Below are 25,420 nucleotides of genomic sequence, written 5' to 3'. Positions count from 1 at the left end.
GTGAAGCTACAGACATATTTTTTTGTGTGCTATCTTAGTGCCAGTCTGATTTTCCCGCAGAAACAGCCGAGTCACACACTCTACCACTGAATTCCAGCAGGATTACAAACACACACACAGGTACACACACAGGTACACACACACACACACACACACACACACACACACTTATAGGTGGACAATACAAGCAGGCACAGAGAGGTATAAATACACACATATAGATGCAGGGATACATATACTCACACACATGCAAGCACACAGACACACACACAATGCCTACTGATGAACACATTCACTCCTACATGCATTTGTACACAGGGTAAAATAGCTTAGCTTCAGTTCATTCTCTTTCCAATATGACATTTATCGGGTTGAGTGCAATAACTACTAAGCAAGAGTCATTTTCACAGAGTCACCATTAATCAAACTTAGTGGTCTAAATGCATTTTTTTCTAATGCTATTCCTACATCTCATGCCAAAAAAAAATACTTTTGTAATCGGTCACTCCTATCCACAGAAAAAGACATCAACAGTAATAGTAATTGCGATTCATTCAAAAATAAAAATGAATGCACATTGCCACAGCATCAGAGGAAAAGTCGACAGACACAGACAGACAGACAGACACACACTGACACACAAAAACAGTGTGTAATATAATTCCATTCCAAACTGACAGGGATAACCGTAATAACATAAAACATGCCGAATCGGCTTACTGTAGCTTCAGTGAAGCTGCCCTGTTGTCTTCTGCTGAAGATGACAGAATCCTTCCCTAATGGTGGAATGGTGTGGCTAAATCATTCCCAGCCTGAGCACAGTTTCCCAGCAGAGGGGAGGAGAGATAATGGGAAGGTGGAGGGCCGAGGGGGATCAGTAGACCCTCTTTAAGCAACCCCTCCCCCTTATTTGGTAATGAGGCACACACTCGTGTCTGTGAGGGGACAGGCAGGGTATGAGATGATCTGAAGAGAAACGGACCAGCATCCCACAGACAGCGCAGCGTCAACAGAAATTAATTTGGAAGCTTTCAATAAAAAATGTTTTTTTGTCCCCTTGGACAGTGATTACTACAGCACTGAGCTATGCTTACCATAGCAACCCCTGTACACAGTAATAAAATCAAATTAATTTTATTTATAGCACTTTTCACAATGATGATTTACAGACTGACAGAAGGAAAATCTGGCAAAAACTATTTTTTGACAAAGGCAGTGAAACTTTTTCTTTTTAGTGAATGTCCCTTGCAGTGCAGGTCTCATAGCATAGTAGAATATATGGTTTTCTTGAGAAAGACTAGAAATCCATGTCCCCTACATGGGACATGAAAGAATCATTGGGTCTTAGGAGGTTATAATGGCCTCATTATCCCAGTGGAAGGGAGGGCTCGCAGTCCAACACACAAATTAGCCTGCTGCACCTACGTTCAGAGATGTTAAAGTATTACTGTACACTCTCTGCTGTAACAATTACAGGCAATGCAAATAAAGCCAGAACAGAGAAACTGGGGCAGCTCGTAGTCACTGGATACTGAATTCTGATTCGCAAAAGCTCCCAGTTACTGCGTGGGCACTAAACTGCCCCTAAGTATGAGTGTGTGAGTGAATTGTGTTTGTGCCCTATGGGCATAATGGATGGAAGGATGGATAAATGAATGTTAATGCACTAGAACTGTGGTCTTCGGCCCTGGTCCAGGAGTGCTACTGGGTTGGCCGGTTTTTGCTTTCACCTTAAAGGTACAATAGGTAAGATTTTTGAGTTAAAACATTGTTACAAGATTATTAAATCCCTTCTGATCATTACAAAACACTCACTGACATGTTCACCCTCTGTCTGTGTTTATAGTCCTTAAATTCATGTTTCAAAATATAAAGTTGACAGCCTGACACTCTGTACCAAAACATTGTATAAATGTACAGTAATTCATTGGTTGAAAATTGGTTCTAATTGCCACAGCCAATATCGTTTCAATGTCAGCGCGTTTACAGAGAAGGGGGAGGGATAAACAGTGTTGTGGTTTGAAGGTGTTTGTTGCAGCAATTCCTCTCTTGACCTTTAGAAGTCTGAAATTACCAATTGTACTTTTTAAATCAGCACCCTGTTGAGACCCAGGTAACCACATGATGGGAGTTCATTAATCAGAGCCATTGATTACAGAGTTAAGTGCAGAGAACCAATGAAAACCAGCAGACCCTGCAGTTCTCCAGGACCAGGGTTGGAGACCACTGCACTATAATATAATGCTGGCCTATAGCCTATATTACCCATGTGACATGGTTGTCAGCCAGGACTGATAGCGTCCATTATCACCTCACATGCGACACATCAGATGCATGGATCAGACCATATTTAGCTCTGTGGATCTGTCCCAGGACACCAGTGTGAAAAACAAGCAGCGGATCTCCAAAGAGCTGGATCCCCCTGTTCTCATTAGCTGGAGAGCCCAAAAATGGAAGTCTCGCAAAACTAATATTATGCTGATAATTTCTCTTCTGTATGTGCGTGGTTCTTTTCTTTTCCTGGAACGCAATGTCTCTGAAACGTATTGCCGTCCATTCTGGTTCACAAAAAACTGATGAATAGTGCCCCCGTGAGGTGGCTCACCGCCATGTCATGAAAGCCAGGAAATGGAGCACCAAACAGCAAGCACTGTCGATAATTTTAAGGCAGAAGAATATCTGTCCATTACTACCTACTGTAGTACTCTTTGGCAAAAAGGGATACTATATCCAAGTGCAGGCTTATGACGGGAGACCCACTTGAACAATTACAACCCAGCCAGAGTTTTAGCCATGAACATCTTAATTTGTTGGTTTGTAGGAAATGCTGCTCTTGAGACAGAACTTGCACATCTCATGACATTATATGATGGGTCAATATTTACATAAATACTGAACACAGAAGTTAAAGAATGCCATTTGGACTGTAGTACTGTTAATTAATTAATTCATTATCCTAACCTGCTTATCCTGAACAGGGTCGCAGGGGGGGCTGGAGCCTATCCCAGCATACATTGGGCGAAAGGCAGGAATACCCCCTGGACAGGTCGCCAGTCCATCGCAGGGCACACACACCATTCACTCACCCACTCATACCTATGGGCAATTTAGACTCTCCAATCAGTCTAACCTGCATGTCTTTGGACTGTGGGAGGAAACCGGAGTACCTGGAGGAAACCCACACAGACACGGGGAGAACATGCAAACTCCGCACAGAGAGGCCCCGGCCGACGGGGATTCAAACCCAGGACCTCCTTGCTGGAGGAGAGAAATAAAAACACCCCCAGGAGAGTCAAAAAAGGAACCCGGCTATAGAAGTAAAGGAAGAACGGATGTCATATACTTCAAAGACAAGATTGCCTACATGTTTAACAGCAGGAGCTAGATCTGCACTTACTGTACTGTAAGTGTCAACACTTTTGGGACATCCGTAACTCCCTAAATGAATAAAGGAACAAAAACCCAAGTGTGTTCACAGAATGTGCTGCCAGTTTAATTTGAAAACACCGCTTCTGCAGTAACCCAGAACCTCCAAGAGATGGCACCAACGTGCAAAAATACACAAGCACTGCACATACACAATTTACACTGCGCTCCAGGAACAGGCCTGGACTCGATTCCATTTCAATTCAGCATACAAACTGAGATAGAGTGCATGAATATAAAAATAAAATAAATAAATAAACTTTTGTGTGGCTCAGAGAGATTTTTTTTAGAATTTTAAAAGCCCTGTCCAAATAGTATAACTTAATATAAATGTAAATTCATCATTTTGACTTCAATGGAAAAATGTCCTTTTTGGCAACAGGCTTAAACTACAATAGCTCTGGTAACCACTGGAGTTTGCAAGCTTCAAGGGGAAAGTCAATCCCTGGTCCCCTGAACAGGACACAGCCATACCTGACGACAGCCACACTCCCCTCCTTGAGTGAGGATTGTCCTGATTGGTTGCAGCCAAAGTGACCATCTGCTAAATTCTGTGTAATGTAATGCACAGTAGAAGGTTATTGAAAAGTGCATTGCTATGTCACAGGTGTGATGCGATTGTCTAACTGAAATAAGCTGAAGTTTGTAGGCATGTAAAAGACACATGGAGATAACACTCCCATCTCCGAGGTTACAGCTAAAATAAAGCTTCGGCACAAACAATGAGACTGAACTGTTCATTCTCAAGACAGACTGACAAGCTGGGCTGCAAATCTGCCCATGTATTAAACACATTACAATTTCAATTATAAAATGTAAAGTATCTGTGATGATTTTTGTTTGTTTTACATTACAGACTAAACCATATATTATTCCATCATCTGTATTTCCAACATTACTCATTCAAATAAAAATGATTGCACATTTATTTAAATATTCAAGCACACATCAGCTCTATCATTGCAGTTCAGTAAGTATAGGAGAAAAATGTTTGCGTTTGGGCAGAAACACTGGCTATGAGACTCCTCCCACTCAAAACACACTACAGGCTTTTTTAAGTGCTCATTTGGTTTGGTTTCCATGGTAATGACCCATTTTGTGAGACACAACCAAAAAATAGCCCTTTTGGTTGGGTTGTCACTAGCGGAAACATGAGCACGGAGTTTGAAACGGGACATATTTTCACACCACAATACGTATCCATGATGAAATTAATTTAGCTGTAATCATACTGAATATTGCCTGTTTTTAACAGCTCCTAAATGTGGTTTGTGTGCCACAGAGAATGACTTCAGGAGGACAGCAATTACTGCATTCACACAAAGCTGCACGGTGGAACAGAAGAACATGTGGGCAATAGCCCAACAAGAACAGGGGAGAAAGAAAAGAAAACCGGAGCCCTGTAGATCCACGGTCCCCTTACCAAAATCAACACAACGTAGTCATAGGTGCCAGTGGCCTTTTGAAGCTGGGAATATGGGTTAGGACAACATTGCCCTCCCCAGGCCTGAATGAAGTAGCTGCTGGGCACATTAATAAAGTATCGTGTCACATCATGTCGAAGAATAATGCAGAGCAGAGGTAACTATCCGTGGAAAGCATAAGGGCCATTCCATACCAACTCCAGGCAGCACCTCTTGGATTTTTCTCTTTCAGTGAATTGATGAAAACCTCCCTGGTAGAGTGACGGCATGGCGCGACATGGCTCAGGCAGTAAGAGCAGTCGCCTGGCAGTCGGAGGGTTGCCGGTTCGATCCCCCGCCCGGGCTGTGTCGAAGTGTCCCTGAGCAGGACACCGAACCCCCAAATGCTCCTTACGAGCTGGTCAGTGCCTTGCTTGGCAGCCAATCGCCGTCAGTGTGTGAGTGTATGTATGAATGGGTGAATGAGAGGCATCAATTGTACAGCGCTTTAGATAAAGGCGCTATATAAATGCCAACCATTTAGAGTCATTTACAGTTTGCCAAGTTTAATGATGAAAAACATGACAGCACAAAATGTAGTTTAGAGGTCCATAAAAAAATAAAATAAAAAAAAAACTTAGTAAATTTGGAGGCAGGCATACTTTTGTATGCAGAATTCATATCTCATCTCAGAAAATATGCATTTACTTTCAACTGCCCCCAAAAATGCATTTTCACCAGGGACCAATTTTGGAAGGTCATATCTCCAAACGTCACTTTATATGTAAATGATCATCTGAAAACACTTACTAATTTTGTAAAGAAAAACGCATGACTAATAACATGAGCTGAGATATGACCCATCTTTCTACAAAAGTTGATTTGGTCCTCCGTGGAAAAAGTGAATTTCTAGGGTCAAATATCGAAAGTGAAACACATTTCGTGCCGCAATGCATCTTTAATCGTGACACAGCGAAATTCAAATGTCTCTACTGGCAAAGCACAAATTTTCTATATCTCATCATTATCTACCAGCACACAGAAAGTACTATGCTACTGTATATATAGTAGTTTACATATACTATATTCTGTCTTAATTTTCCCAATGGTCATTATTTTTTCTGTGGAAAATGTCTTGGAAGTTCCTCTGAAACAGCCTTGTAGAAAGTCTGGTCTTGTGAATGTAGCATTATGGGCCACATGATGGAAAATCTTTACTTCGCCATACCTCAATATCTCACTGAGCCAAACTGCAGACAAGGGCTCGTGTTTCAGGAAAACGTAAAGTAGAAACAGGAAATGACCATGGAAAAGGTTCACTGTTGTCTGGGGCTCCCTACTCCCAAATAAATGGGGGTTTAACAGCAAGGGGGCCCTGTATTTTTTGGGGGGAGGGGGAACTACAGCTCCTATAATTATGGCTACAGTGTTAGCCTTGTTCCTTACAGAATTCCAAGACAAAAATGGATCTTTGACCAAATAGAAGGAAAGTACAAAAGCTGCAATGTTTAAGTCATTTTGTATACACTAATCTAAATGCAGGTTGTGAGTACCTGGGCATGAAATTAATTTTTAAAAATACATTTTACAGATAAAATCTGGTTTAAAAGAGAACTGCACTGAAGGTATCATGCATTCCAAAATCTGTCTGGTTAGGGCAATTTACATTGTTTGAAACACTAAACACTTTAAGAATTGGAAAAACTGTCGGTTGGTCATGCAGTGACATGCATTCACACTTTAAATGGGTCTAAGATGAAACTCAAAGACTAGATGCCAAGTACTGACACACTATATTGACTGTTCTAACAAGACAGCCCATATTGTACATCTTCACCAGTGAGGCAGACAGAGTTGTAAATAAAATAACTTGCACAGGAAATTGAGGACATCATATCCAATCAGAAGAGTTTGTTAGCAGCACAGCAGGCTGAGAGGCACATGTACGCTCATCGGTGATGTACGTACACCAGATTCAGAATGACTCCATCTGCAGATGACCGCTCAAACAAAAGCTACTTCCATACAGGGGTAGCCATCTGGCTGAAGAACAGACAGCCCTACCTCCAGACATCTGCCCTCAGGACAGAGAATCCGGCACTCCTGCAAGCTGCCGGCCCCGGCCGGCCCCCTGTGTGTGGGGATGGAGTCCGGGCGTCGCGTCCTGGAGAGGACCTCCGTGGCGTTCGCACCCATGTGTCCTGGGGGCAGCACCGTAATCAGGTCTCTGGTGCCCGCGCGCACCAGCTTCCTCACCTTCTGGTTGTTTTTGTAAAACCTCCGGACCAGCAGCGTGGAGCGCTCCTTCCTATTCCGCACTAACTGGCCCTTGGGCGGAAGGCCGGTCTGGTCTTTGTCGGCGGAGGTCCGTTTGAAAGAGGTTTTGTCTCGCGTGAGGACCTTTGAGGAGCCGTCGAGCGAGCGGTCCGCTCTGGGATGTTCCGGATGAGAGCGCCCACCTTTCACGTGACGGTTGCGGCTTGTGCCGTTTCCCGCTAACGTGGTCAGATCCGATGCCAGTGCGGAGCGCAAATCGCTGCTGCCGCTAGACGTGGACAGAGAAGGCTGGGGGCACCGGACAGGTGGCACAACATGAACGCAGTTCCCCTGCAGTGCAGAACCGGAGTCCACTCTGCCTCGGGAACCCCCTGCCAGTACTGTGCGGAATACCTTCAGATCAGGAGGAAGAATCTCAGTCTCCATCTTCCACAGCCCAACGGGATCAATCCAGGACGGGGATAGCGTTCGATGGGACGCCCTGGGGGAGTGCCGGCTGTCTGCCACCAGGAGGCGGCGCGGGTTCAAAGGCGGCTGGCCATCAGCATTCAGGCTCTGAAGGCTTGCGGGGGTTGCGTTCCCGGCGGGCGGAACAGACACCTCCGTCTCCACGCTGCAGCTCTCCTCAGACACCCTCATGTCCCAGAGTGTCGAGAGGGAAACACGCACACGACTCTCTCTGACTACCAGCCTGGCAGGTTCCCATGAAGCACAGTCAGCAGCCACATGCTCCAACAGGGCCGTGACTCACGCCTCCCCAGCAGTGAAGCCCAGGAAGCAGGCTGCAGGACTCAGAGAGAGGGAAGCCTGGAGCCTCTGACATCAGACGCACGCTAGCCACTGTGTGGCTCCAACACTGGACTCAAGCAAACTCCTCCTCCCCTTCTCCCTCACACATCACCCCGCCGGGGCACTCAGGAAACTGGAACTGTAGAAAGATGGAGGAAGAAGAAAGAAGGAGGAAACTTCACATTAGCATCACCGAAAGGACTGTAGTCTGCGAGAGCACAGATGGTTTCATCTGCTCACAGATAACATCTACTACGAGCATGCACCCACTGAGTATATATACCCACTTGCTATACCTACATAAAATATACACACACACCCCAAAAAAAAGAAAGAAAAAAACCTCAACATCCCCAACAACTCACACCCACAAAAACAACATATACCCACACTTACACAACTTGTCGTACATACACCCAACACAATAGGATGTCAAAAAAATTGTGACTGGCTCTCCTGTAGCTCTGTTTGGCCTGTAGGGTGTAAAATAGTCACTGGAACTCCAGTAGTACTGTGGCCTGAAAGTTTGTAAAATATTCAAAGGCAAGTACACAGATAAAAACAGAAAACGCCCAACATAAATACAAGGACCAAATCAGTGCTCAACACCCAGGGCAAACAGACCGAGACAACTTCACAGGAACTAGGCTGAAATAAGAAAAGGTGAGGCACACAGAGCTCGGAGATAAACACACTGTTTAAAGGAGAAGGAGACCCATGTTTCAATGTCTTCCTCAGAGTAGACAGAGTAGAGAGATGTACATATGGAAATATGGGTCAGGAGCTTCAGTAAATGCTCACATCAACCATCAGAATGGGGAAAATATGTGACTTTGACCGCGGAATGATTGTTGGTGGCCGACAGGGTGGTTTGAGTGTCTCAGAAACTGCTGATCTCCTGGGATTTTCATGCACAACACTCTCTAGAGTTGCAGAGAATGGTGCGACAAAATAAAAAACGTCCGGTGAGAAGCAGTTCCGTGGGCAAAAACACGTCGTTAATGAGAGGTAAGAGGAGAATGGCCAGACTGGTAAAAGCTGACAGGAAGGTGACAGTAAGGAAAATAACCACACATTACCACAGTGGTATGCAGAAAAGCATCTCTGAACACACTTTAAACCTCTCAGTGAATAGTGTACAGCAGCAGAAGTTTTATGAATACCTAACAAAGTGCTCACTGAGTAAACATATAGGGCATAAAACACTTTGCTATTGCAATGCAAGAAATTAGTATTTATTTTTTGGGAGGAATCAGTCACACACAAAAAAATGAAAGTAATAATAATTGTACACCAATTTTATTTAATTCTGAATGTTTGTTCCATTCTGCAATGCAGAATGATGTTCAACTTTTGCTGGTTTAAGTTCACTAGCAGAATGCTTAACAATTAATAGACTTACAGTAACTTGGAGTGAAACAATCCAGATGGTTCATTTCAGAATCTCCAGTTTGCACCCTCATAATGCATTAAAGAGTAAAAACCATCAGGAATTACATTTTAATAGACGGGATACAGCCTCGTGAAAAAACTAATGGTGATGGATTCCTTATGCGACTGCTTTCTTCCCCAAGTCTCCAAATGAGGCCAAAAAAACAGGTTTGATTAGGCCAGCCGTAACATGCCCCGTAGTGTAAAACTAACACACAACCGTCACGCCCGATGAAACGGGCTCATGTGATACAGACATATACATTTCTCAACATTCGTGCTTGTAAAGCTAAAAAGCTAAATGTCACTTTTTTTACCCTGAACAAATTACACCAAGCACACAAACTGCATGCGCCAAAGCCAGCAGCAACAACAATGTACCACATAAGTGCCAATTTTGCTGGTAAGTGCAAAACACAAGCAAACTTACATGAGCAACAAAAGGCTCCAAGTTCAACCGAGTAGGCCAATTCCATCCTTGGTGGTCTAAGGTGTTGCAGTGAAATCACTCCCGAATATTCCCTTATGCTTCTCAGCCCTCTGTTCTACACACTACTGAAGTGCAGGGACACACAGGCATATTAATAAGCTTCTTTCATGGGCGGGGTTCAGTCACGGTGCCAACCAACTCTGAGTTTTTAACCATTGGAACAAACCAAGCTGTTTTGGTATGTGGAAATAATTCCACAAACTAATCCATGTACTGCACAGCCAAGAGGCTTGGGCTATAACATGAGGGCCACACAGCCAGAGGAGGTCACACAAGTACATGACTATTAGCCTGCAGTTTTTGTCTCAAGTTAGTTACAGTACTTCACCTTAGTTTGTTTACAAATTCCACAAAGTTTGTTCTCAGGGGTTTTAGTCCATTTTTATATTGGAAAACTTGAAGCTATACTTGCAGAGAGACTAAGTATAGAAGGAGGTTTTTTGCAGACTATAAACTCTTTTCCATGCATTTCTTGACAATAAATTTTTAAAAATAAACATTCACGCAAGCCTCATTTATTTTTTAAGCCAGATCCCAAATGAAATATGCTTCACAAATTTTAATCTCATAAAAATACCAATGTTACCTAGGCTCAATGGGTCTTTAGATGGCTAACCACCCTCCTGAGGGAATAAAGGAAAGAAAATGCACCATAAGTAACATTTTAACTTTGATACCCAATAAGGCCACACATTTATTCAACTTATTTGATTAATTTATATGAAGTTAAGAATGAACAATGTGTGAAACTGAACTTCAGTGATTGGCTTGCAAATTAAACACTTACGGTCTACATGGACACCTGCTGCAAAAGCATTAAGACTTTTGTACAGTAAACATTAACTCTGAGTGAATCAATGCCTGAGCATTCAATTGACCTATATCAGGATTTTCACTGGATCTGCTACCTACAGGTGAGCAAGCCTTTATTCAGGTTAGTTATAAAGGGCAGCAGCCACCATTTCTTAGTCATCTACTTCAGAACAGACTGCCAGAGCACCAGTGAGTGTCATAATCTGACATTTTCTGTATTAACAAAACCTTAACATATCTTTTCATCTTAGCCTTTATGCATTGGTGGCTTTTATACTCACACATACATTATATACACATATGTACATACTTAATTGAATAGGTGAAGTGCACAGCAAATCAGTAACCGTAGCCTGGGACATGACTATGTTGTCTACACCTTTGAAAGAAAAAGTATATATTTTCAGAGGCAGATGGCATCAGAAAGAAAGTATGCATGCAAAACACTTTACATATGGAGAATGTGCCCATGTTTTCCCACTTCAATTCACCCCACCCCCCACATGTCAAGCTTATTTCAAGATTAGTTCCACCATGCACTTGTATGCAGGATAGATTCAGACTGTAGCACCGTCACCTATGACGCATGATGCCGTGCCTTTAACTCAGAAAAGGCCTACAGGTATGGAAGGAATGGCAGCTGACGCAAGGAAAACACGGATTCTTCCCAAGAGCAACGCTGGAAAACGAGATGGCTCAGAACACTGGCACAGCGGCCAAAATGAATGTACTTGTAGCCAGCTTGGGGCCTGAAGGGCATGAAGCCAATGCCTTGCTCTTGAAGCAAACAAGCTTTGGATGGGAGAAATGAATGTCAAAGAAACAGTCACCCTCTGGTGGAGTAAAAATTAAATGCTTCCCAATATCAAGTTGAAAAGGAATATTTACAAACATAGTCGAGATTTAACCAAAGCGCGAGAAAAATCCAGTAAGCAACACAAAACAAATCGCGACAAAAGTAAAGACCACCAGCCTATAAGCAACTACCTCCTATAACATATTCCAGAAAACAGAGCTTAACTAATTAAACAACTTTGAGGAAAAATAAAAACTATTTTAAAAATAATAATAAACCACAAAAATCTGCGCGTTTTGCAAACACCACAGCGCCTCTTTCGATTTCCCAGCATTTCGCATAAGGGACCACAAAGCCTCTTTAAATATTCCGCCGCGCAGCTGAACCCTGTTCGAAGTAATGTGGTAGGTATGCTGATCAGCGCTACGTAGTCCTGCTCACATTTCAACCACACGCAGCAGAATGAAAACAGTGAAAGAATATTACTAGATGATATTGCCTTTATCGCGACGGTATTGCGTATGGTCTTTGCAGACTTTGGCATTCGTTTCCATTGATAAATACACCACCCTTACTGGTGCCAGGTTTATGAGAGGATAGGCCTGTAAAATGTTTATACAAGTACAGATGTTTATGTGTGAATCCGGCTAAGCTTTCGGCCATGTTTAAACATTTAGACAGATAACAGATAGTAACAGTTAAATAACTTTTCAAATTGTGTGCTTGTGTTCATTTGATGATTGTAAGAGTGAATGCTACAATTATCATTATTTTTTTACATAATAAAGGTCTCTCCTGTATTTGATTAATTGGATTTCCCCTCAATGCTTATAAACTGAGGACAGATATCAGAAAAAATGAAGGAAAATCTATTTTGAATATTCTTTATTGAACTGCAGAAATGAAATTGGATTGACTTTGCAAAGCCAAAATCTTGGTTAGATCTTGGTTAGCACTTGAATTGGGGATCTGCGGGAAGCTGTAGTGTGACTTGCGAGGCCACAAGGGGCCACTCTTTCTTCTTGATAGGCAATCAAATGGCTAAGGAGGCACTGTGCTGTAGGAGGCACTCCCCTACGGATGAGGTGTTAAGCCGAGGTCCTGACTCACTGCGGTCATGAAAAATCCCAATGCCCTTTTTTAAGGTAGGGGTCTGACAGCAACTCTGGTGTCATGGCCACATTCCCACAAAACTGGTTCTCTACATGATACCAACTAATCACCCCCTACTGTACATCTCACTGGCCATGCAATCCATTGCATTCTTATCCACTTTGAGCACCATGTTAAAAAAGAGTATTGAGTTCCCAGACCTAACTGGTTAAATGAGAAAAAGTAGTGTGGTCTAATGTCTACAATTTTCTTATCCGCCATCATTAGAATTATTCAGTGGTTTCCCGTAACGGAGTCACATTGGTACTTCTGCACGTGAAGCTGCCTTGGGGCTGTGGCATGAACACATGGACATAGCACCCATAGAAGGTGCTAGCACGAATGAGATAGCATTTATGTTGCTATGAGGTCTGAGTATGCACCCCTCACACAAGGCTCTTTCCAATGTGGCTCCGGCTCTGTTGGTTTCCAGTTTAATTGGTAACTATGGAAACTATTTCTATTGACCATTGACAATAAATCAAGTTCAAATTGAGTTGAAGAAACAGCCGGCCGCTGGCATAAACACTCTATGCAGTTGTTTGGGACCACAACTATCTCTTCTTCTCTATCTCTCTTTCATTTTTTGGGAACAAAAAACAACATTCATAACGGTAGGGCCAGCTCTGGTTGAAGGACATTAAGAATAATCACATATCAGAGATACATGACTAGAACTGAGCACTAAGTCACACCGTGGTTTACAGAAATTGCAGGTGCCTCACGCAGCTGTGTAGGGAGCCTCCCTTTGATTCTTGAGTTTGGTTGTGTGGCAAATCTGGCCCCAAAAATGTTTTGATTTAAAGCAAATTAGCCTTTCCAATGTCCAGTTGTTAGTCACATGTGTATAAACAGCCAATGCCAGTCAGCCAAAAGATGGCCAGTGATCATGACCCCCATCTTTACAGTTTTTACAGAATCATTGATTGGTTACAGGAATGCAGCAAGCACAAAATAGTGAGTGACTGATTCACTCACTAGTTAAATACCTGTATATTAGGTGACTCTAGTGCATACTACAGTACATACATACCATGCAAATGTCCTGTAAACAGGACCCACTTCCTCAAGCAAAGAGCTGACAGAGCAATGACAGAATGATTTATCGTGAATCATTTATTTTATTAAAGCCAGACTATGCCAGCTATTTCTGACATAATGTAGCTGTATCAGGGTAAATCATCCCTTAGTAGACCTTAAAAGTGTCTTATTAAGAACAATTATCAGCTCATTACAATGCAGGGCTCACTATGGTGGAACAAAAACCAGGATATGCAGGACTAGGGTTGAGAAACACTGATCTAGGAGATGGTAATTGACATCATCATGAGTAAAGATTTATTTAACCTCGTGTAAAGTTTGTGTAAGCCCCTCTGTACCATATACACATAACTGCCAATAGTCCCACAGATGCATTTACGCTGACAGTTATAACTGAAATGAGCTGTAGCTGGGCCCCATTACCCTCCATGGAAACATTTAGTCGCAGGCTCAGCACCTAATTAATGTTGCCAGATGCTTATGATTTCCCCTCCCCCCAAATATCAATCAAAACCCATTTTCAGGAGAGAGAACTGCGCAGCTGGCAGCCAGTCTACAGAGTGAAAAAGAAGCAATGGCTGACTAATTCTGATTCCCAAAATTACAGCAGACAAAGACCTTCTGTATGCTTGCAGTATCTAATTAAACGTAGTGGCTGATTCTTTTTTATACCCATAGGAACAGTGGATAGGAAGATGTAGGCCTGTACCTCGGGCAGTTCTTGTTGTTCAGCTACTCCCGTGGTTTAAAAATGCAGACTAATGCAGAGTAATCCATTCTGTCAGCACACCTGGTCTGGCCAGGCCAGCTGCATCTGAAGCACACCTCCCTGACCCGTGACCTTGGGAGCAAGGAGCTTGAGCTGCTTTTGAATTGGGAAGGAAAGAAAGCACAAGCTTCAAAAGGGATTTTTGTGTTTATACTTGCTAATAAACACAACAAAATGAATGTACAACCTATCTGTGCAGCCTCTGGAAACTGCAGTACAAGCTGCTTGGAAACTCTGGAAACTGCAGTACAAGTTACTCAAAGTGCGCTTTCTTGGTTTTAAATCATGCTGACCAGGTCTTTGTAAAAATCTGTATGTAAAATATTCCTCATTGCACACAAAAACTGGGCCAAATGAAAGTGTACACAAAAAGTGAAATAATATCAAAGCTTCAGAAAGTGAAATACCATTTTGTGTATTGTTTGTCCACGGAGGTACAGACTTCCGTCCAGTGAGATCCTGATGATGAGGTGTCCACTTAGCATTGAAAAAAAACACAGATGCAGCGTTACTTGAGAATAATCAAGCTTGTGGTTTAGAAAAACATATGTATTTCTTATCTTGTAGTATTGTCACATAGCACAATTTACCCATTTCAATGGCTTTACAGGATGAAAATATTGACTAATAGAATGCTGTATATATCAAAAGTCTCATATGTATTGAAATATTTAACTTTCTGCACCTCTGGGTAAAGCCTCTGATGAAAGCATTGTCTTTGAATGGGAAGGTGTGATAAGCTTTAAATTCAAGAATGTGCACTTCTACGGTTAACATAGTATCCAACAACTGCTCTGTACAGTTTAATAAACATGTTCTCATTTGTAAATGATCTTTAAAAGTGAAAGAACTTTTTAAAGATTCAAATGTTTCATGTTTGACTGTGAACTGAAATTCTTTATGGTGACATAATATTGCCAAAAACAACTACATGAAGATGTACTACAAGCTAATGTGTCATTTTTGTACTGTAATGAGCAAACTTTGTGTTGTGTGAAGATTTCTTGAGTAAAATATTACATTATACAACTATTCTGAAGAAAAACACAGTTGTTTCATTAGTAATATTTATTAGTACTATACAGTTCATACAAACAAGCAACAATAAAAATCCAAGTTGCCAAGAATAATTTTCTACGCAACAACATCTAAGTTTGCATTGCAACATGTCAGTTTATTTTACTATACAAATATGAATTTAAAATGGTAACAACCGCCTTATCAAATAATTCTCCTATTGGCATGGTCCCTTGTATTTACAAAAGCTTAATTTATAAATAATTTTGCGTACAACTGGTAAGACAGAAAATGTAAACAGTTTATTTGGCAGATTTACTTCCTCTTCCAAATAGGTTAATAAATATATTAAAAAGTACGTTTCTTTCCTTTTCACTCGGCGAAAGATGCAATTGCGAAGATATGTATAACTGCAGAGAATATGAATGGCTTTCATTTCAAACAATTAAGTAGTTCAAAAAGCACTAGATGTTGACTCAAGATGGACATTTCTAGCCAGGCATTCATACGGATGGTTTATTAGTGGACTTTATCATGCATATAATCCAACGACAAGTCTGCGGGGCCATCCTCCCCGCTGTTTTCGTCGAAACGCCTCGCCAGAATCTATTGGCTCAAGTCAATTATAAGGTGTTCATATATCTGAGTTTTCCCTTTGAAGCTGGAAGCCATCAGAAACTGCCGGTTATCGATTGAGATGGGCGAGAAGGCTCTCGGGGCCTGAATGTTGAGCTCCTGGAAGTGGACGAACTGGCCCTTTTTGGGGTCCCAGCGGTAGACCTGCGTGAAGGAGTAGTCGCTGCCCAGCACGGCGTACTGCCACTCGGACACGGCAAAGGGCTGGAAGACCATGGAGCCCCGTGATGGCATGGTCTGCAGCTCGCCGAACATGGAGCCGTCCCAGCGCATCACCTTGGAGTCGCCGATGAACCGCGTGAGGCAAAGGAAGAGCTCGGCCTTCACCCGGAAGTGCTTGACGGCGTACACGTCCTCCATGTCGGGGATGTCCGTGCGGCGGTCGAACAGCTTCTGGCTCTTGCTCCACTGGTACACCACGGGCCTTTGGGAGCTGCTGGAGAGGATGAGGTGGGGCTTGTTGGCGATCTCCAGGTACTCCACGTCCGTGTCGCGGAACCACGGGTGCAGGGACTGGTGCGAGTAGAAGCCGTTGCCGTTCCACTTGTACACGGTGGTGGAGCCCGCCTTGGAGCTGTCGGCGATAATGAAGAAGTGCTCGCCATCGATGTGGAAGGTCTCCACGTCGTTGGGTTTCCTGATCTTCAGGATGTCAATGTCCTGGATCTTGATGAACTTGTTGGCGGAGATGTCCCGCTTGTAAATGTGAGATCCGCCAAACAGCTGGGCCACTATGATGAATAGCTGCTTCTCGATGACGAGGGGTTTGCACATGACGGTCGAAGTGCCTGTGAAAATAGAAGGGAATAATATGTAGCATCAAAGAAACTAGCTACGGAAAAATGCATTCAAATTTCTACACTTTGTTGTTGCAAAATACAGGACGGAATTTTACCACAATGCCTAAAAGAAATCATTGATGGCAGTGCTGGTATCTGTAATCTCAACTCCTCCGTTTGGAGCAAATATAGCTCTGCTTCAGTTTTGTTCTGTACTTCTCACCTTATTTTGTGAGAACAGGCATTCAAGCTGTCCACTTTCCATTACAGAAGACAGTTATACTGAGTACACAACCAGGCAGTGTATTTGAATAGACTGCTTGTTTCAATTCATTTCATGTTTTTGTTGTATTGGTTTGTCAAATGTATTGAATAGCATAAACAGCCACATTCTGTTGACAGCCAATCCTAACAATTAAATTAAACAATCTTCGCAAATCGTTTTTGGAACTTGATCGCATGCAACCACACACATTCATTCATTCATACTTGCGAGCACAAACAAGCAGCACTTTTTTGGCTGTGTGCGGATGGACTCACTGTCGATGTTGTCATAATTGCGGAAAACCATCTCAACATGGTCCCACTCCAGGAAGCTGCATTTCCCAATGAAAGGCTGGGCAAACACTACATATTCATCACCAGCAAAGGAGAAGGACTCCGCTGATATGGACTCAAACTTCAGCGACTGGTAGGAAGCAAATTCTGTAAAGCAACAGAACAAAGTAAGCAGGTAAACTCTCCCAAAGAAACAGGAATTAAATACTTAATTGTTTAGACATCAGTCAGAAATACACAGAACAGGAGTAATAACTGTTCATCGCAGGGTTATATTAGATAAAAAACTTTTCAATTGACCTTTGACCTTTAGATCCAAATAAAATAATCTCAACCGTCTCTTGGACTATTAAAGTTTCAAAAAATGATTTTTTTTTATTCATACATTATTCAAAAGATTGTATTCAATAAAACGGCAAACTAAAAGGTTCATATCATATTTAAGAGAATCCAGTTACTGCTCATGTGCTCAAGATTTTAACACTCAACTCATTCAATGGTTTTTGAAGAGCAAAAAAACTGTCAAGAGTATCACAACATTTTTTTGTGGCTTAGCAACAACAGTAATATTTAAACCAATATTATTTTATCTCTTTATGAACTAGCCTAAACATTTTGGGTGCCAACTCCCAAGTTCATAACCAGTACAATGAGACATTACAGCCCAAATTTGATACTTGATAAGTATGAATCCATTAATGTTGGTGTCACCTGTTGTTATGCAGTCAAAGGACTGAGGTACCAGGTCATTGATTTTCTTCCCTTGGTAGAGAGGGGGGCTATTGCAGAACATTTCATCCACTGTAGCGTTTGTGCGATACATCCAGTCCACCAGCCACTTGAGTTTGCAGTCACAGTTAAAGATGTTTCCCCGAAGATCCCTGCGGGGATGAAACGCGCACATTAACCAGAGATGCGCACACATCCAGCAGCAAAAAGTAATGTAAATGTATGCAAACTGTGATCTGTTACTCTAGATCAGCGAGTGTGTCAGCAAAGTTTATGAAATGTAAAAGTCTCAATTAAAAAACAGCATTAGGAAAATTGGACTATATTTTTCCAAGTTTGCTGGGGAGCACAATTTTGGAACCTCTGTAGTCTGGGGCATATCTAGGAATTTAGGGGCCCCTAAAAGAGTATTGCACGGAGCCCAACTTTTTTAATCCAACTAGTTTTTTTTGTGGGCCCTCTCCAGCTGATTTACTGTAATAACAAATAAGAGCCACCATCTCAGCAGTCGGTGTGACTGGTGCCATTTCAACACCTACAGTCGTCTGCTGGGGTCTGGGTAACTTTAGCACCTGCTGATTAACACCACCATGCAGCCTAAGCTTCATCAGTGGAAGAAATGAGGGAACAAACAGTTCAAAATGGAGTACTGTCCAGTACAGTTATTTACAGGCCATAGCACTTCCCACACAGCCAACTGTCAGACTGAGGCTCTGTGTTTCTCCATTTCAACACTGCTCTGGTGATTATGCACTAAACATATGATGGCTTTATAATAATAATAATAATAATAATAATAATAATAATAATAATATGACGAAGAAGAAAGAAAGAATGCACTCAGTAGAGCAGTAGAGTGCAGCCCACCTCTAAGGCACAACAATCTCCCATCACATGAATACACACAGGAAATGTTTGCAACCCAGTTATCACATCTGATATGCTTGGCCTGATGGTGGTGCCAGAGAATAGGTAATGTGGTCACCAAAATCAATTGGTTTCTTCCTCATGGGAACATGAATGTGCACAGCATATTTCATGGGCAATCCTGCTATTGCTTTTAGAGATATATTGATCACAATTTGAAAGTTTGGCCTGATGGCAGCGCTAGAGGAAAGGTAACATGGTCAGCAGAATGTATAGTTCCTCTAGGGAACCTGAGAGTGCAGCAAATTTCATGGCAATCTGGCCATTACTCTTCCAGATATGTCTGCCACGGTCGGACAAACCAACGGATGCACGGACATCATTAATAACCTCCTTGGCGGAGGTAATAATAATAATAATGATAATAATCATCATCATCATCAACATCAACATAACATCACATATAATCAAATGCATACACTTTTAATCAAGTCCAACTATAAAGTGTATTTTCATATTGCGTCCTCAAACTATTTAAGAATGACATGTCACATAGGGGACTGTTGAAGACAGGCTACTCCATCTACACAGAGGCCATTTTCTTAGCTTCTTTAAGCCTTGAAATGGTGTTAATAGTTTTGAGCAAAGCCAAGCAACACAAAATGAAACTGATGTCAATAAAGACTGGACAAAAAAGCACCAAAGAGTCGACTTACATAGTGACTTACATACTGATTTTGGGTGTTATATAAAATCATGGGTATCTAAATCATGGGTATACACGGACAGTTCCAGTCCTAGAGGGCAGGTTGTATCCTGGTTTTTGTTCCAACCAATTTCTCTGGCTTTGTTTCCTAAACATTTTACGTGCCAAAGCTCGTTCATATCTTTATCTAGCCACAGTAAAGCATTTAGGAAACAGTCACAGTCTGTAACTGATGACTAATGAAGCCTGCTCAAGATATAATTGACCTAATTAAATTATTACGAGCAGAAATTGGCACGAAATCCTGAACCGGATCAGCCCTTTGTTGCGCACCCCTGGTTTAAACGATCAGATAAATGAAAAGAACAGAAGAAGAAAAGGAATACCTACACTTTTGTCAGTGCCTCCATGCCCTTAAAGACATCTTTGGGTAGAGTCTGTAGATTATTGTTGGCCAGGCTCCTGATGAATGCAAAATAAAACAGTTTAACATGGACTGAGCTTCTTCAGCACATGAAGCTCAGCCTAGCTTCATCAACTACTTCTCACAGTTTATGCAACATGGGAAATTATTTTATTAATTACTGAAATTTTTTAATAGAGATATCTATTTTGTATGTTGTCGACTTGGGTTGATCTTTGTCTCTACAATTAAGACTAATTATTTACTGTAATAACCTTTAATCCCCACTGTAATTTTCATTTCTATTTACAAAATGACACCAGGCAGAACAAGAAAAAATGGTAGCATACTGTATGTAGAACCTGAGTGCAAATAAGAAAGTAACACTTTATTCTGTGGGTCATGAAAAGGCCTAAATATTTTGCAGCTGGGTTTAATTTACGGCCTGTTTGAAGCACACTGTGCATGGAATTTTACTGCGCATCTTGCATACCTTTTCTCCAAAGCAAAAAGAAAGCAATTTACAGTACTCAAAACTTTGATGGCTGAATATTATGCAGAAGCTCATTTTGCAATTCAGTAAACAATTCTTATAGATCACAGTACATTTCAAATGTCGGTGTGGTCAAAGCGATATTTAAAATGACAGTCTGTTAACCGCAAAACAGTTGTCGGGAAAAATACTCCTTGGTGGTTTGGAAGAAGAGTAGTCTAAGGTCACAGCAGGGTCTATTTTTATCTATGTCTTCATAGCCACAACATTCTTAGTTATATTGAGAAAGTAGAATCAAGTTACTCTTTCCTGTTAACAGTGTTTGATTACTCTTCAAAAACCCCAGCTATTGGAATTAGCAAAAGTAAGAGTCGCAAGAATGAACTTCTGGAATGCACACAATTTGAAAAAGCACAGACAGATGTTTTTCACTTGTAATGTTTCATTGAGAGCCACGGCAGTGTGTTGTGACTCAACCATTGTGAAGGTTTACACTATTATAATTCTATAATTCACTATTATATGTTTTAAACAAAAAACATATGTACCTATCACTGATCTTTGTGGGTTTTAATAATATCATATACATATAGCACATGATTCAAAACAATCTGAGGACTTTAGGGACAATATGGTCATACCAGCAGGTTTTCACTGGTATACTTTTGATCTCTGAGCCTATTCTGCACATTTAACAGGACAGTTCAGTATACTGCATGACCAGATTCCAACATGTACTCAGTGAGAACTTAATTAGGTAATTATCATTGACTTATTAGTCTTCTGCTGCTGTAGCCTATCCACTTAAGAGGTTTGATGAATTGTGTTCAGAGGTGCTCTTCTGCATACCACTGTTGTAATGTGTGATTATTTGTGTTACTGTCACCTTCCTGTCCCCTTTGACCAGTCTGGCCCTTCTCCTCTGAGCTCTCTCATTAACAAGGCATTTCTGCCCGCAGAACTGCTGCTCACTGGATGTTTTTTGTTTTTCGCACCATTCTCTGCAAACTCTACAGACTGTTGTACGTGAAAATCCCAGGAGATCTGAGATATTTAAACCACCCTGTCTGGCACCAACACTCATTCCACGTCAAAATCACTTAGATCACATTTCTTCCCCATTCTGACATTTGTCTGAACAACAGCTGAACCTCTTGACCATGTCTGCACATGCTTTTATAACTGTACTTGCTGTCACATGATTGGCTGCTTAAATATTTGCATTCGAACTTTCAAAGAGGATATTGAAAATACATTTGCTGCAAAACTTCAGAGCCAAAGATCTCGAGCTGCTTCACCTCCCTGTCCATTCACTCCTTCATTCACATTTCCTTCTATTGATATGGACTGCATGTTAGCTCCTGCTTTAAACCTAGCATTAAATATTCATTCTATTACAATAAGTGCTGCTTTTCAAAGAGGAAACAAAGAATACTTACAAGTGTAGCAGAGATTTTAGACCTCGGAAAGCATAAGGTGATATGGACTTGATTTTGTTGTTTTCAATAAACCTGTGAGAGAGCATAATACAAGATTACAACTAAAGAAACTTTTAATCAATATGAAATGTTATACAATACAAAATAGATTAGCAAAACTTACAGATATTCCAAATGTGGAAGACCAAGGAAAGCATCTTCATTTATAGAATCCAAAGAATTGGCTGTAAACAAACTATGAAAAGGGCAATGTTACCAAAACATATGAAAGTTCAATCAGAATCTGTTGAAATGAGGAGCAGATGTAAAAGACATGAGCCAAGTGCAAATGTACACCAGCGAAACAGAACAATGCAAAGAGCTATTGCAAAGCTACTTGCTATGTTATTCATTACTATAAACAGTCAGGGGACTGTGTCTGTGCATGAGCTCTAATGCAAACTAACTGGTCTTGACAAACACCTTACATCTTATATTGAGTTCAGGCGATGCCTTTCAAGCTTAGATTCATATGCATAATTATTCAAATTTGTCCAATATTATGAGCCAATGTTTGCTAATCAGCTTTTATTCTTCTCAGTTTTTTGTCATTCGGTCACCTCCCTGTAGTTACTGACAGAAGGTCCAAACTGGCTAAGGATTTTGTGATATTGTTGGCAATGTGCTCGGTAGTATTGATCCTTGTCTCTGGAGAATCGTTGTACTTTCGTCACTATGCAAGTACATATGAGTTGTGACAGCTTCATCTACGCGTGACATTCCGAGAGAGATTTTAGAGCCCCACCCGCCGGTTCCCCATGAGGAAAAGAACACGGGATCACACTTACTGAAAGAGAGGAAAAGCCAACGCACATCTTTCAGGGGAGGACAAAAAAGTTTTAACAGCACAGGGACAGCTTTAAAAAAGGCAGCAGCCAGATGTTTGCTGTGTTGTCTTTGTCACTGTCTCGGTTCTGTTCCCTGCAGACATTCTGAAAGGTTTTCCTCACTGCACACATTCTACATGTTCACTAGTGTGGCGGCGAGTTCTGGTCTGCTACACAGTTTAGTGCCCTGCACAATGTGTGCAGAGAGCAAAGAACAAAGCAGCTTGAGTCCTGTTCAGTCAAATGAAAGAAAAGAGAATACTATGAACCACCAACCCTTTTATCATCTCTGTGTTTTTTTCTGTGAAAATGAGTAAATAGAACTTATGATGTGTAAAATGATTGCTTAAAATAATAAACTATTTAGAAAATTGAGAATTTCGCATTAAAATACAGGAAAAGTCCAATGTACTGTATGACAAAATATGAATCTATAAGTAATCAATCATTCTTTCTGATAATACTCGGTACATGTATGCTTACGTGGAACAAAAATGGTATTTGCAATGTGTTTATGCTCTGTGTGGTTGTGACTATTTATATTAAAAACAGAATTCAGTCTTACAGTCTTTATTTCTGGTAATCTCAGACTCTTATACAAGTAGGCCTAAGGTATTCGCAAATTTGTGTTGACACCACTGTACAGTAGGCTACATTAAAGCCTTTAAAGGTTTCTGTTCAGACTCTTGATAAAATATGAAGTCAGAATAAATGTTTTGTGAACCCAAAATCAATTTGTTTGGCAACCTATTAACGTGGTGGTTAACCACGCTGCGGGAACCGTCAGGCAGTAGTTCTATTCCCTGGCTTATACTGTATGACAGAAAAATAAAGCCCTATAGCTACTGTAGCTCAATTTGTTATGGGTAATGAAACTTAATTCGTAAAGCTCACCAATGTGGGGGCTGGATGCTGTAAACATAAGTTGGGATGCTAATTGCCTAGATTAATCATTTAACTCTGCAATACAGCAAAAGTGATGTTTGCAGAGAACACATATCCCACTGCAGCGAGTAGGCTGTATCTCATTTTCAGTCACTGCATTGCCTTCTTATCGGAAACGCCCTTTCTAAATTCCAAATAAATATTCCAACCATGCTGCAGCCACGAATCACTGTAAAACAGTAATGTAGCACCTAAAAATGTGGCTCGTTGGGCTCAAACCTTTGTCCAATAAAACATGGCGATCATCACTTAAAATAGAACGTATCCTTGTCACGAAGCATACAACAATGTAGCCTACAACAGAAAATAGGCTATATAAACGAATAAACTCTCACAGTAGATGGAGGGCGGGGGAGTGAATGAAGCTTCTTCCAGGGATTTCGCTGAATTCGGACTTCACAAAAGATCTTGAAAAGAGGAAAGTACCGTTACACGGACTCAGGATACGGTACAATGGAACACATTTTGGCTATATGAACAAAATTGCATCCTTTTCATCGCGCTATTCCCTACAGTGTTGTATTGGGATATGAGCCGATAAAAACAATTCACACTGACCACGAAATCGAATTGTGGTAAAATTGCATAATGGTTACAAGGTTTAAATAAATGCGTAGGCTATCTGTTTTTTTGGTTTTTTTTAACATGCATGTCTTCCGCATTTTGATTGAAACTGTGCGAATATGCCATGCGTATCCATGAGCACTTACAATGAAATGACATCGGGAGGAAAGCTGCGAGGAATCAGCCTTGTATTTTCACACAGGGCATTATCTTTGGTGCATGTACAAGACATGGGACAACGGGGTTGTCTCGTTCTCTTACTCTCAACTAGAAGCAAAACAGAAGAAATCCACAGCAAGAAAGTGCATCTTTTGAAGAATTTGTTGACATATCCCATCCTTTTGAGCCACTCTGGTAACAACCAGCGCGTCGAATATTCCTGAACATGAACCAGATTATCTGTTGTAAATTTATTTGCTCGTTTCTCAGCGGCCGAACAAGCCTTTTCTTCAGTTTTCGCGTCTATATTTGCCTCTCACGTTGCCGTGGAAGTGACTGCAACTGAGCTGTAGCCGATTCCCTGTAACCCGGCGTTCATCCAAGCGATTCGTTCTGCGAGGTGCTCTATTCCAATGACTGGGTGGAATAAAAGCAGATGTAACGGAAAGATGCGAACCAATAATACCCGGGGAAAATACCAATTGGCATTGCATCAAAATTGTATTCCAAAGGCAAATGGGCAGATTAACTGGACGAGACAATGCTCCCAGTGTTAGAACTGACACTAGTTATGAGCACAGTATGCCTCAAATTGTGCATCACTGTAAAGCTACGGAGACGACCGTATCATAAATTAATCGACCACGCTGCAATTGGCTACTCCTGTTGTCTCTGCCCTGGTAAACACTTTTATTGCACAAGGGTAGGCGGACCTATCAATGATTTTTTATTCTCGGAGATAACAAGCCCACCACCATTCCTGTCCCCACCCACACTCTAGAGCTTTAATAGAAAATATGAAAGCCACGATGTGTCTGTGTGTGTGTGGGTGGGAGGGGGAGGGGGAGGGGGGTGCGGACTAGGTGATTACT

At 41.5% G+C, this 25,420-nt stretch overlaps 2 protein-coding genes across 2 annotated transcripts in view; both read right to left on the bottom strand.

Moving 5' to 3' along the window:
- The window catches only part of LOC133118223 (1-phosphatidylinositol 4,5-bisphosphate phosphodiesterase epsilon-1-like), a 42,650-nt gene extending 32,760 nt beyond the window's left edge, over window positions 1-9,890 (bottom strand). The window contains 2 exon segments of the mRNA XM_061228038.1: window positions 6,894-8,034; window positions 9,757-9,890. Coding sequence (XP_061084022.1) covers window positions 6,894-7,745 — 852 coding nt within the window. The 5' untranslated portion in view covers window positions 7,746-8,034; window positions 9,757-9,890.
- A 5,553-nt stretch (window positions 9,891-15,443) lies between these two features.
- Window positions 15,444-25,215, bottom strand: LOC133118182 (leucine-rich glioma-inactivated protein 1-like). The gene is made up of 8 exons (XM_061227985.1): window positions 24,536-25,215; window positions 24,161-24,232; window positions 22,178-22,249; window positions 22,015-22,086; window positions 20,070-20,141; window positions 18,089-18,258; window positions 17,360-17,524; window positions 15,444-16,828 (listed from the first exon to the last, which is right to left on the bottom strand). The coding sequence occupies exons 1-8, from the start codon at window positions 24,724-24,726 to the stop codon at window positions 16,011-16,013; spliced, it is 1,632 nt and encodes a 543-aa protein (XP_061083969.1). The 5' UTR covers window positions 24,727-25,215; the 3' UTR covers window positions 15,444-16,010.
- Between the last annotated feature and the right edge of the window lie 205 nt (window positions 25,216-25,420).

The sequence above is a fragment of the Conger conger genome, chromosome 18 (assembly GCF_963514075.1).
Source record: "Conger conger chromosome 18, fConCon1.1, whole genome shotgun sequence".
NCBI classification, from domain to species: domain Eukaryota; kingdom Metazoa; phylum Chordata; class Actinopteri; order Anguilliformes; family Congridae; genus Conger; species Conger conger.
This window is presented reverse-complemented; position numbering and strand designations above follow the sequence as displayed.